The sequence below is a fragment of the Tursiops truncatus genome, chromosome X, assembly GCF_011762595.2.
Source record: "Tursiops truncatus isolate mTurTru1 chromosome X, mTurTru1.mat.Y, whole genome shotgun sequence".
Lineage (NCBI taxonomy): Eukaryota > Metazoa > Chordata > Mammalia > Artiodactyla > Delphinidae > Tursiops > Tursiops truncatus.
The window spans coordinates 47,485,183-47,499,898 of record NC_047055.1 but is presented as its reverse complement, the minus strand read 5'-3'; the positions used below and the strand labels follow the sequence as shown (position 1 = coordinate 47,499,898).

General features: G+C 35.5%; 1 protein-coding gene across 2 annotated transcripts in view; it reads left to right on the top strand.

Annotated features, from left to right (window-relative positions):
- DIAPH2 (diaphanous related formin 2) overlaps window positions 1-14,716 on the top strand; it is an 890,878-nt gene that overhangs the window by 564,019 nt on the left and 312,143 nt on the right. Inside the window, exon 24 of one of the 2 annotated variants that reach the window (XR_012329281.1) lies at window positions 6,912-8,543. Coding sequence is in view for 1 of the 2 variants with exons in the window: in XM_073799281.1 (XP_073655382.1) it covers window positions 6,912-7,037 (126 nt within the window). In the remaining variant the exon portion in view is untranslated. The remainder of the gene's footprint in view (window positions 1-6,911; window positions 8,544-14,716) is intronic. The other variant, XM_073799281.1, reaches the window with a different exon arrangement.

Sequence of the window (14,716 nt, the reverse complement as noted above, 5' to 3'; positions counted from 1 at the left end):
AAATCATGATTCAGAGGGTTTTAAACTTTTCTTCTCTCCTCCTTTACCCAGGCTATCCTTTCACCATACCTTCCATAGTTATTTGCAAGGTTGTTTGTTTGTTTTGTCTTTTCTTTTTGTTAGAAGGCTCCACTTCTTTCTTTTAAAAAGAATGCATTCAGACTGAGGTTTACAGGCTGAGATCTCGTACAAATGTATGAACCCAGACAGTGAAACATACTTAGTGAAGTTTTTCGAGTTAAACATGTATATGGTTTATAAAGTAGTTTTCATGTTTTGTTATGGATGTTCCTCTGCTCTCAGCATCAGTTCAGGCCGTATTATGGATCCGATTGAGAAAAACTGCACCTTATACCAAAGGCACATGTTCCAGGGGCAAGTGATGAATGGCTCTTGTGAACACACATTGAGGACATACGTTTTTAAATTTCATTTAGTAAGGACTCTAGTTAAGTTGTGTTTTCTGTTAAGGTGACTTTTTAACAATTTTTTTTTCTCCTAAGAATGAGTCATTCTCTAACAGATTTTTTTTTAATTAGAGGAATTTCTTATTTGGGTGCCATTTATCACTTATTTTCTTTAAAGGCCTGAGAAGCCCACAGTGCTGACTGAGCCTTTGCTATTTTTATTGTATAAACACATTTGCTTCATTTTCATGTATAGCAGTCATATAAAACGAAACTATTAACTTATAAATGTACTTGAGAAAGAATACAGCTGTGCCTATTGTTTGGGCTGCTTGTAATGTCCTTTTCTTTTATACATGTGCTTTCTGGATGAGTCACTTTAATGTTATGCCGCTCGGCTGATAGTAATTCTTCAACTAAATATATTCAGTTAAAGAAAATTACAGGGTGCTTATAATCAGGTTGGGGCCTATTCACATACAGACTTGCAAGAGTAAATTGTTACCTGGCCTTTCTTAGAGCAAAGATGTCAAGAAGTGCTGGGTTACTTTGTCAATGGGTAAAATTAATAGAAATATTTAATTCAGAGAAAAAATTCCTCAAGTTGCTGGAAAAGCTTTTATATTTACATAAAATTACACATTCTGCACATGGTCTAGAGAATGTCACCAGAGTACTGTGATTTTTTTTTTCCTTAAATGCATATCAGTTCTCTTAGGTACTATGTAATTGAAGAGTCTTTCCATATAAAAATTTCACTTAAAATATTTTTCTTACACTTTACTTTTCTTCAAATTATGAATTAGAGCAAGTCTGTCATTTCAAGTGTTTTGAATGAAGATCAGGCCACTCTCATATATTTGCTTGAAGCCAGCAAAGAAGCACTATATGTATATATGTATATTTTTCAACTGAAGTAAGCAGATAAATAAGATTCGTGGAGAAGGTTTCTCCCTACGTATAACTCAAGAGAGTGTACTGAGCTTAAAAGGTTATTTATGGAGTATAAGAAAGAAAGCTATAATAAAGAACCTGATAGCTATAATTTAATTTTTTAGTGTTATAATTCAGATTCAGTAGCAGATGTAAAAAATGAAATTAGTGAAAAATTTAAAGTGCCACCAGACTGACTAATCAGTCATTGAAAATGCTTGTAGTGGAAATTTACTCAGATAGAAAATGTTTGCCCTGTCACTAAAGGCTCCTTAATTTATATTAGTGAACTAATATAATGACAGGCACAAAAATAAACCCTGAGGTGGGGGCTATGCAGTAGACAAGCATTTCTAACCTACTCTGGTGTTTAAATGTTCTTGGAACTCCAGCTGCCCTACATCTCCCTACCACCTCCAGTAAATATATATATATATATATATATATATATATATATTTCTGTCTTTCTTTCTCTCCCTCTCTCACACACACACACGCACGCACGCACGCACACACACATCCTGAAGACATATTAGAAGAAATGTAGGCTAGGATCTAACTAGTTACATAATCAAATTGTCTCCTAACTCTTAAGATTAAAACAAATGTATTCAAGGCAAATAATCAGGCAGGTAAACACATGTTAATTCTTTATAACACTTACAAAAAATTTCTTATGGTTTAGACATGTCTAGAAAATCAAAGTAACTAACTTGTAAATGTCTCCAAAGAAATACTACTGCACAGATTTTAATTTCCAGAAATATTCTTTTTTGCGGTACACAGGCCTCTCACTGCTGTGGCCTCTCCCGCCGCGGAGCACAGGCTCCAGACGCGTAGGCTCAGCGGCCATGGCTCACGGGCCCAGCCGCTCCGTGGCATGTGGGATCTTCCCGGACCGGGGCACGAACCCGTGTCCCCTGCATCGGCAGGCAGACTCTCGACCACTGCGCCACCAGGGAGCTCCCCAGAAATATTCTTTAAATTTGGAACTTGCTAGTATCTCTAACAAATTGGCTGTTCATTAGTATAACTGTCACTGCCTCCCAGACGTAAAATTCCACGTACCCTGTAAAACCTACAAACAGAGAACCCAATCTAAGTTTAGTTCCTGTGATTAGAGAGAAGACCGATATTAAATCAGGCCGCAGTGAGGTAGCAGGTAAGGAATGACTGCTTTTTTTGTTCAGATTACATCTAAATTGTTGTTTAGTTTTCGGTGGCACGTTTACAGTAGGAATTTGTCTGTTGGTAGAATATAGTGGGAAGGATAGTAGAATATGAAACGAATATTTATAGATTACCTATTATGTACTTGTTATAATGATAGAAACTTTATATTAATCAAATTATTTAACTTGAATGGCTACCATTTAAGGAAGGTATTATTATCTTTATTTTTCAAATTGGGAAATGAAGACCCAGAGAGGCTAAGCGACAGGCTCAAAGTAACCCAACTATTAGTGAATATGGTAGAGGTTAGAATCTAGGTCGACCCTGACTCCTGTCCCCAAGTATAGGTGGCATACCCTTGTGCCAATGAGTACAGATTTTAAAAAAATTTGTAATTGAAGTATAGTTGATTTACAATATCGTGTTAGTTTCAGGTGTAGAGCACAGCGATTCAGTTACACACACACACACACACACACACACACACACACACATATATACTTTTTCAGGTTCTTTTCCCTTATAGGTTATTACAAGATACTGAGTATAGTTCCCTGTGCTATACAGTAGGTCCTTGTTGGTGATCTATTTTATATATAGTAGTGTGTATATGTTAATCCCAACCTCCTAATTTATCTATCCTCCCACCTCCTTTCCCAGATTTTATTTCAAGTTGTTGGCCTTCCAGAAGTAGAGACACTGCTTTACATTTACAATTTCCTGACAAGACATCATTTAGCTCATATGATACCCCTTCTTGAGAGTAGTATATACCTCATAGAGTTTTTGTGAGAGTTAATACATAAAACTAATTAAAATAATATCTAGCACATAGTAAGTACTCAGTAAATGTTAGTTATTACTTAGAAGCATAAGTAATGACTAACCCTTATACCTTAGGAGGACTAGTTGAAGGAACCAGGTGTTTGTAAGCTGGGCAGATTAAGAAGATGCAAGTGACACCTTTCCTGTAAAATAGGGTGTAGACTTGAGCAGTGTTGATTTAAGGCAAAATGAGGACTAATGGGTAAGAAGAGTTCAAGTAGGCTGGTTTCGATTATAAGCAAATAAAATTTTTCTAATTATATCAACTGTCAAAAATGAAGTAAGCCACTTAGGGATAGAGTGAAACCCCTGTTGTGGGTCTAGTTTATGCAACACCGTAGATTAACACCCCCTGAAATAGAATTCCACCAGTGAGAGAATAAGAAATGAGAAGGAGCCAGCAGGTGAAATTCCCAGCCCTTTTAACCAACTCTTCCAAGTTGGAGTTGCTTTATTTGTCTTACATGGAGACCAGGACTGACTACATGTTTAGGGGGACCTAGTGCAAAATTAAATTGCAGAGCCCCATTTTAAAAATTACTAAGACTTTCAAAATGGTGGCAACAAAGCGTTAAACAAAGTGCAGGGCACTTTTAATGCAGCCATAAGTTTGCATGTGGGCTAACATCCTTGGTTTCTTACATCTCCAGTACTTTATTTTCTTTCGTTCATTAATAATGTTAATAAATTATTAGAGAGGGAGAATAGAGAAGCTGAAAAAAAGAAAAGGTGTCCCTTACTTCTCTTCCTTATCTCTGTTTCTCACTTTCCCCTTTGTCTAAGCATCTCCTTCAACTTCCTGCTTCCTTTCATACTCACATAATAATTGATATGCTAACTTCCAATCACTTCGGTTGTATCTAACTTCTACATGCACATCCAGTTGCAGAAGTGGGAAAACATTTAAATCTGAATCAAAATTTCTTGAAATATACATATTCATTCAACAAACATTTATTGAGTACCATGTGTGATAAGTACTGAGGGAAAAGCCTAGTGCGAGGTAGGGATCTTACCATTAAGTAGCAGGAGGTTTTATAGCAGAGACTCTATATACAAAAAATGAAAAAAAGTTCTCACTTAAAGCAGAAGGTGGTGTGTGGAAGATCACTTAAACAAATAGAAGTGTCTCTAAATGGTAGAGAATTTGGACTAGAGCTCTAGAGGGATTTACAGAGGACTAAGGATTTGACAGGTGGAACTGAGGAGGACAGATGTCTAGAAAACATTGTTTTATTCAAAATTCAACTTTAGGGTAAAAGCAATTTTAGTGGATTAAAAAGAATGTCTCGTTATTTGAGTTATCTAGACTTTTGTGTGCATAGCAACTTGATTAGGCTGTTATTACTCTGTTGAACAATCAGAAGGATCCTCATGATCACCCCCTTTTTTACTACTGGAATTACGATTGCTTTTTGCAGGAGGATTACTATTGTGACTTAAACCTCGCCTATGGGCACATTTTGTTTATTGCAGAAAGTTGTCATGAGTTTATTTCTTCTGTGTAGCCTATATGACATAAACAACTTGTCAACTTCATATCTTCAGTTTTTCAGTCAAGCAAGTGGGAAAGGAGAAACCCTTAGTATAATTAGCAAGCATCTCCTGGAAAAACCCAAGAGAAAAAGTTCAGCTTTAAAGTCAGAGAGAATGGTTACCTCCACAGCAAACTCGTCCTTTAAATAAAGCAAGCAATGATTGCTGAGCCATTAGCACATTTATGGCAGGGCAAAACTCTCTTCGACTTCTCCGATAAAGAATAATTTCCAAGCTTGTCAGATCTAAACAAATGGAACTAAATTGGACATAGCTATTTGAACTGACAGAGTAATAGGAAACAAAATAATAATTTGTCTTTAGTGTTGGTGTTTGATTTTGAGTCTCTTGAACTTCCAGGTATATTTAAGCGATTTCTCCTCATTGAGTTATAAAGGTGTACGTGTCAGTGTGATGAATTTGTATCAGAAGACTTTGGCTGAAATTTGCCAGGGGATTGATTTTTGTCAGTCTCTTGAATTTTTCATTGTAATTCTGATATGCCTCTGAATGAGACTGAAATTTACTTTAAAAAAAAGAATTGTAATATTATTCTATTTCTGTTTCATGGTCCTTTAATGAAAAGAACTGTTTCAGAGACCTGGATTTAAAAATCAATGTATATTAACACATATATGTGGAACCTAGAAAAATGGTACAGGTGAACCGGTTTGCAGGGCAGAAATTGAGACACAGATGTAGAGAACAAATGTATGGGCACCAAGGGGGGAACATGGCAGAAGGGGGTGGTGGTGTGTTGAATTGGGAGACTGAGATTTACATATATACACTAATATGTATAAAATGGAAAACTAATAAGAACGTGCTGTATAAAAAAAATAAATGAAATAAAATTCAAAAAAAAAAATAAATAAATAAATAAATAAAATAAAAATCAATGTCACAGGGGCTTCCCTGGTGGCGCAGTGGTTGAGAGTCCGCCTGCCGATGCAGGGGACACGGGTTCGTGCCCCGGTCCGGGAAGATCCCACATGCTGCGGAGTGGCTGGGCCCGTGAGCCATGGCCGCTGAGCCTGCGCGTCCGGAGCCTGTGCTCCGCAACGGGAGAGGCCACAACAGTGAGAGGCCCGCGTACCGCAAAAAAAAAAAAAAAAAAAAAAAAAAAAAAAAAAATCAGTGTCACGGGCTACCTATCAAATTCTAGTAGTTACCTTGCCTTTTCAACTAGAACCCTGCCAAATGCCGTTGATATTGATAGAAGTGTCTTCATACATAGTTGGCGGTCATAGAGTAATAGGGTATCTATAAACTAGTGTAAGCTTAAAAAAAAAGTACCTCTGTGAAAAGAAAGCATCGTGAGAGATCTGGAAAGTGTGCATGTATTTAAGAGTAGTTTGAATACAATACTTAAGATTATTTGTTGTCAATGAGGAGAGAAAAAGAAAAGTGCAGAGAATGTTAGGGGTAATTAAAGCAACTAATGATAGTGTTTGAGGGCTCACTGAAGTTTGTGGGTGTGTATGCACACACATGTTTGCTCTGGTTTGCTCTAAATTCTCTGTATCAACAGTTATTTATCATTTCTCTATGAGTATGAAAAGTACTAAAGTCAGGAACTTTTACCATAGATATTAGTTTATAAAAATCAGGATCTTTCAACAAGAGAAAAATATTTGATCCTTTTATGTAATTTAACTTTAAATCATTTATATAGCCAACATCACGCATTAATAAGATAGGATCTCTTCGAATGTTAGTTTCTCTTTAATCTTCAAATTAGATTTTAAAGAATGAAATATTAGGAATTCCATCAATAAATTTAAATAGAAATGGATTCATTTGAGCTAATGGCTGAATAAAATGATGGCGTTGCCATATTAAACATGATGATTTGGTATATTATATTACACATTTTCACTTATTTCATGGAGAGTAGAATTTTTATGAGTAGTAATTCAGAAAAATGTGAGTTGAGTTCATGGAACTATTCTCCACATTAAAAAAATACTTGAACTGATACTGTTTTCTTTTAGTTGTAAAAGAAATGTTCTAAACACTTTGCACGTTGTTCTTTAGTTTCAGCTCAAATTCTCAAGAGCAACCTTGCAGCAATGGAACAACAAATTGTTCATCTGGAACGTGACATCAAGCTATTTCCCAAAACAGAAAATCAACGTGATAAGTTTGTGGAAAAGCTGACGATATCCTTTATTTATTTAAGCATTTTGTTTATTTGTTAGTTTCTGTGTGTGTGTTTGTCTGTCTGTCTGTCCATATACCTATTTACCTTGTGGTTAGTTCTAAACTTACCATTCTATTCACAGTTTGGATGAATTTGTATATAGGCTGTTTTTATATTACCAGCATAAATTTTAGTTCATGACGTTTTGAATCGTAGAGTAGGCAAGGGAACAATTATATAAGAAAAAATGCCATTTCTCAAAGACAAATTTCATTTGAAGGCCCACAAGATATGCAAGGTAAGTCTTTTGAGGCTTGATGTGACCTAAAACAGAACAAAGAATCTCCTTATTGTTTAAAGGAAATGATCAACAGAAGAATTTTTTTGCTCAGAGGTTTTTTTCTTTGTGTGTGTGTGTGCAGGTATTTTCTGAGGCGATATGTGCATTTTCAAGGGCAATCAGAGGATAACTGGTATCAGTAGACTGAAAGGTTATGAAGAAAAAAATGGATGCATGCATGGACAGATAGATTAATTGATCAGTAGATTATGTATTTAAGTAAATTGTAATAGCTATCTGTATAACGTTAGGCATTGCCTGCTACCTAAATGCTTTTAAATCCCTATTTTACATATAGTATATTCATATAAATTACAGAAATATATGAAAGGAAAACTTGAGAAATGATATTTAGCTTGAATTGTTTAATGTTAAATCTGTTGTCTAAAGATAAACTACATTAGAGCTGATTTTTTTTTTTTTCTCTATTTTGGTTTTCAAAAGTTAAAGCCATATCCTACTCTTTTGGGTTTAAATAAATATCTTGAACTGCAGATTGATTCACCATTTTATACCTCAAGAGGGAATAAATACTGTAAATTCTTTATCTGATAATAAGTAAATTCCTTCAACAACTATATGGCAGTCACCTTGTTTCAAGGTTAAATCTATTGCCTTTTTCTTCTCTGATATGCTTTCTTTCCTGCCCAACTTGGAAGTTATGGTCCTGAGCTTGAATTACTTGAGAATGGCAATTTAGGTTTATGTGAAAAACAATTTTTATTTTCACTCTTTGGTTCATGAATTAATACTGTATTTTGTGTGGTCCTTTAGTGATGGTGAGTAGTTATAGAAATAGGAATATTGGGAACATAAGTTTGTGGGTGACTGGAGGCAGGAAATACTCAAAAATAACCTTGGATTACATACCTGTCCACATCAGGATATTTAATGTGAAGATTTAACTTTGTTGCTGATTAGATTTTTCTTTCAAATTTGTTATATTGTCCTGTGGCTGGAAGCACCACCTACATTTTTCAACTTTTGATTTTGATTCTTGCCTCACATACTTGAATTTAATTCCTGATTCCCTTGTCCTTTTTAACATTTTCTTCTACAGTTGGCTTGTGACCACACGACAGCATACAACATTGAGGGGTCTTTGTTGCTCATTTAGAAAAAGAAAAGTAATTTCAAACCCTCATGAACTTGGCCTGGACTCTATTTTAGTTCTCTCTTTATGCAGGTAATTAAGCGCTTTAAAATGAAAATCCAGAGCCTTCTGTATCTGTATGTTACAGATGAATGGTTATTCTTCATTTAAGTGACACTAAAGCGTGACTGTTTGTCCACAAGGGGATTGAAAACTGTATTAAAATGTATGGGGCTGTTACTTTGCATATCATATTTTAAAAAGCAAAATAAAATACACAGCAATTTATTTTAGAGAAAAAGTTAGACTATTGTGTTGAGTTGTCTAAAAACTCCAAATTAATAAATTACAGTGATAGAACTGTGGCTCAAATTATTCTTGCTTCGGGAGACTCTTTGGGCACCAAGTGAGAGTTTGTATCTTCTAGAAAATGGCAAACAAAATGTTTAATCATCCTATGATATATGAATTCTGGTGCCTTCTTAATGTTTTTTCTACTCTTCTGGCAATTCCAAAAGAGAGGGATATTTTCTTGTGGGATACTTGATTCTGTTTTAAAATTAGAGCCATGATCCTATTTCTAGTATAGGATTCTTTGTACTGGATGATCTTTCCAATGTTTCTGTCCCCTGCCAATAAATTATTTTGCTTCAGGCACTGGCCTTTTAAATTGAATAACTATGGGCACAAGTATGGGGGTAGTTTCCCCTTGAAAGTAACCTTACCTACTTAAACAGTAATCTCTCTATAAGGACTGTGAGTTCAAAAACTGAATAGCAGTGACACTCCTCTGGGCTTTCAGAAGGGCATCAGTGCTATAGTTAGCAACAGTGGCATGATGGCCAAGGGCAAGTGAATATTCAGGTTGAATCTTCACCAAATCTCCAGGTTGGGCTAAGTCCCATAGCATCCTATGTTCACCCTTACTCTTTCACAGTATTGATTGAACTCATAATATGCACGGCATTGACAGGCCATGGAAATTCAACAGTGCATGAGATAGAAGATTTGACCACAAGTTGCTGACAGTCTGGCATTTACCTACTTCTCTGTCTTGCTGGCCCAGTGACCAAGATCAGGTCTAGTGTGTTAATTTCTATATGCCCATCCCAATGCACAGCACCTAGCAACATGAAGGCGCTCAGTAAGTGTATATTGAATCACAGAATATTATAGCTATAGAGACAATGGAGATCATCTGGTCCAAGATCCTACTTTGACTTAACACATCAAAGGGGATATTGTTGAAAGAGTAGTAGGCTGTGCTTGTAGTTATAAAACTTTTCTTCATATAAATTTTCACAGGAACTTGAGTCACATTGAATCACCTTTTCAGCGCATGTAAAGTGTAATCAGTTTTAGAAAAGATAATCCACACCTTTTATAAGTAAATGTCAAAAAAATAAACCAAAGAAAAGAGAATGATACCTCTCCTATGAATGGAGTGGCCCAGGGTATTTCCTGCCTCCTAAGCAATAGTCAGTGGCTTTTGAATGAAGCTTGTCACCTCTGCTTCCCTTTCTCTACCCCAAACTGGTTGCTTGTTCCAACTCAAAAAAAAAAAAAAATGGAAAGAGTAAAATAGGCAATATTAATTTTGTAAGACTACAAAACAGGGAGAAATGGAGAAAATTCTCTCATAAATCATAGTAGAGAGGTTCTAGGATGAAAGGGGATGGTCTATAATGGATACAATAGCACCATATATATTGAAACACACATGGTTCAAAAATCTGGATACCATGTGTGGGAATTTGCTATTATTCTGATTTTTTTTAAAAGCAAAGTTCTTTGTATTCTTCATGCCAGTATGCTCATCATAATAATATTGGGGAAGTTTTAAGTTCAATTGTTTGTACAGTGAATTCAAATAGAATCTATATTCCTTTTTTGGTAAGTTATAAAAATGATGATAATATTCACTTGTTAATTGAATGTTTACTATGTATCAGACACTGCCTAATTTTACATACTTGAGCTTTTAAAAAATGGTCCTATTCATTAAATGAAGAGTATTTTCCATATCTGGTGATGAAATTGATCACAGTTGTCCCTTTGTCGTTGTAGTGAGCTCAAATTGTCTCAAGATAACAACCCATAAAGTTATTTGTCATAGGCCCATTGTTTTAAATTCATTAATTTCGAGGGGTCACCTCTTTTTATCTTTTAAGGTTACCAGGAATTCTGTAGTCTCTGTCTGTGTTTGGCACCTATTGCAAAAATTGGTAGGGTGAGGTTCAAAATCACATCCAGTTTCAAAGTTTAGAAAAATAACCCGTGCTAAGGAAGGGTGAGAGGGAACACTGTGAGTGGTCTGCGTGCCAATCCTGAGGCTCATTCTTGTTTTGTTTTGTTTTGTTTTGGCCACACCACGCAGCTTGTGGGATCCTAGTTCCTTGACCAGGAATTGAACCTGGGCCCTAGGCAGTGAAAATGAGGAGTCCTAACCACTGGACCACCAGGGAATTCCCTGAGGCTTGTTCTCATGGACTTGACATTATATGTGGATTCTGATTTTTTCAGCTTTTGTCTTTTGACCAATCATGTGACTATGAAACAGTTTTTCTTTCTTTCTTTTAAATCTAAGCATCACTTTTACTTACTGCTCCTTGCTTTTTCCAACAGGAAAAAACATTCTTAAAAGAGGGCTTCTTAGACTTTAGAATATGCGTTGTGGTCCATTCTTAACATCTTAAACTGTCTACAAAACACGTTATCCACAGTGTTGACCTTACTGCTTATATCCTGTTGACAAATTTCTTACATTTACTTACATAGATTTTGTCAGTGGCAGAGCTGTCTATTGCTGCAAATCAGCTTAGCTTTTTGATTGACTGCTGGCTAAATCATCTCACCAACTGGAGGGCAGGGAGGACTGAGCAGCAGGGGCACCATTAACACATTGACAAAAGGAGCTGACAGAAAGTTAATGACATTAACACCCTGTAGCTAACTATCAACACCTGGGAGTTTCTCATAGTGGGAGGGAGAGTCATTTGAAGTGGTTAAAAATCAAGTTCCTGGAGGAAGCACATTGCCCTGACCAGACAATTCAGAACAGATTCGGGGTCTCTACTGTACTGCAATTACGTTGATTTTTCTCCCACTATTCTTTATTAAGTGAATAATTTTTGAAAAGATGAAAAACTCACAGGGTTAGTGTTCAACCTCAGTAATATTAATCACCTTTGAGAACATGCCATATAAAAAATAGACAAAACAAAAACAAAACAGAAACCTCAAGAGCAAGTTTTTTTTGTTTTTTGGGTTTTTTTTCCTCTCTGGTATGAATGTACTAATCCAGGCTGTTTTCTAGCTGCTGAAAAATCGAGAGGTTTAGGTTAGACTGGAGGGAAGTTTAGTGGCTCGGACTCTCTCTCATTACCTTTAATTGCCTGCTGGTCTCAAACTCAGAAAATTAGGAAGTTCAAAGCAAAACATTTTTAAATGAGACTGCTCAAGGAGAGAGGGTCCAGGATTGAAGGAAGGAAGGAAGGGAGGGAGGGAGGACAAAGAAGGAAAGGAAAGGAAAGGGAAAGAAGGAAGGAAGGAGGGAGGGAGGAAGAGGAAAGAAGGAAAGGAAAGGAAAGGAAAGGAGGAAAGGAAAAGAAGGAAGGAAGGGAGGGAAGGAGGAGAAAGAAGGAAAGGAAAGGAAAGGGAAGGAAGAAAAGAGACAGTGAGCATATGGGAGCAGTAATAGAGAAAATGCATACATTGAAAAGCAAATTGTTTTTGAAAATCACATGGGGGAAAATATTGCTTTTTTAAAAAAGGAAGATTGTTAGCATTCTTTGAAATATACACTCTTCATAATGGTATTGGAAGATTTTTTTTTTTTTTTGGCCACTGTGCATGCTTTGTAGGATCTTAGTTCCCCAACCAGGGATTGAACCCAGGTCCTCTGCAGTGAAAGCAAATTTTCTTTTTTTTTTAACTTCCATTATTTGTGCAATGATTTGCAGTAGAAGGTATGATCATCTATAATAATAAAAATAAAAATGATAATATAATAGTAATAATAGCAACTGTTTAGTGAATGTCATGTGCCTGTCACAGTGCTAAGAATATATAGGTGTCTGTATAATCTCAAGTGATCTCCAATGCAATACTATAGGGGAAGTACTATGATTGACCCCATTTCAAATACGTGAGAATTGAGGCTATAGAGGTTCAAAGGTTCAAACACGTGTGAAATCATGTATGTTACAAGTCTGGTTAATGAGGGCCAGGATTCAAGTAAGTCTTGGTCCTTCAGACTCCAAGCCTTGTGCTTGTAACCATGGTATTGTGCTGCCTCTAGGGTCAGAAAGCTTTGTAAATCTGAGATGAATTCCACATTTGTTCACTGTGAAATAATGTGTTGCTTCAGAAGAAAAAAAAAAATTCTTTTTGAAAGGTTTGTAAAGTAATTTAAAAATTAGCTGCTCATGTCTTCCACAAAGTCTTCCTTAATCATAGCAATCAAAATTAATTTCCTTGTCCCCTGTGTTCTTATAACATTTTAATATTTTGATTATTGTACTCGCTGACTTGCCTGTACTCTGCTTTTGTGCATGTGTGTTTTGAACACTGGGTTATAAAATCTTTTGAGTACAACAAGCCTAGCACAATGCTTTACAGAAAGTTGTCTTAATAAATGTTTATTTAATATGTTAGAGGTCATTGCATAATGATTAATGTTAAACAACATTCTGGCAAGTAAATAGAAAACATTAGCTTGTGATGCTGGCATAACTTCAGTTTGACAAAAGAAAGGGGTATAACATGTTTCCACTGTTATTCCTTTATATGTTTTGATTTTAAATGCAGGTATTAAGAATTATCTCTTTGGCTCTTGGAAATCACATTCTAAGAAACTGTCTCAATGGAGCATATGGTTTTTCAGATCAGTCAGTTCAAAAGTTTTTTATTTGAAGAGTCTTGCTTGTTTGAACTTCAGCCTGAAATTACCATGAGCTCCATTTTTCAAACTTTGTTTAGGGAATTGATGGACATTTTGTGCATGATACTAATGGTGAGAGAAGAGCATACTGCTTGGTTAAAGGGTACATAAACCCTTTCAGGCCACTAGAGACTCATCTGAGAAATCATATTTTTCAGAACATAAAACGAGACATAAGTCATCTGAAAGAGTTAATGTACCCTCAACCTTACAAATTCGCATTCCTACCAGAAGCTAAGTTTTAAGAGACTAAAAACCTTTCTATGGGATTTATTCATACTGAGTAGAAATGATGTAAAAAAAGAAGTTTGAAAAACTAAATGACCCAATGTGGTTATGGTTTTGTGTATGCATGTATACTAGAAAACATGTAGCATATACATGTATCTATACATAGATAGAGATATGATTTAAAGCCATTTTGGTATTCACAAGAGCTTAAATTGGATATTGTAGCAATGAATATGAGTTTGTTTCCTTTTGCTTTGATTTCAAATTTACTAAAACTCTTTTATTTTCAATTATTGAAGGCACGCACTGTATGTTAAATACACACAGTTTAGAGGCAATGATGGTGACGTTAGTATAACTAGTCAGTAAATATACTCTTGCAGCAAAATCTCAATCAGGTATTATTTGAGAAATGTAGGTAAATACATCAGTGTCTTTTTCTATATTAGATGTCTGTTCAATTATTTCTAGTTAGGCTCTCTGAGATATAACTTTTGAAAATTATAGCAAGTAAACTTAGCTTTTCCTTGAACGTTCCCTGTTCCTTTCTTCTGGTTTTAAACTTTGAGGTATGGGAAGTGAAAACAAAAAAATGTAAGAAAGCAAGTCAATATGTTTAATAAACATGTAATGATACTGTCCTTTGTGTTGCAAAGGTAAAATAGGATAATTACCTACTACATTGTCCCAATTCATTACTGAAGTTAGAAATGGAAAGAAATACATAAAAAACATCACTGAAATTTTTCAGTTGAATCTTAGTGATGGATATATATATCCATACACATACATATCCACACATACCTCATAAGACAAGCATTTAAAATTACAATAAATTTGAGAGGATTACATCTCATCTACTCATTTAAAGCTAAGGCACTCAACAGTGGTGAGAATTGAAAATGAATGAAAAATTTAAAAAGAAACTATAGAAAAGCTTTCCCAAGATCATTAGTGAAAAGGGGAATATGACCTAGTCACCAGTTGATGTTGTCTGGGTAAGAAAAGTCATGAGTAACTTAGTTGAAAATGGTTCCAAGGGGTGAAGGTACCAACTCCTCTTTACCTTATCAAAAGCAAACAGTAAGTGGCT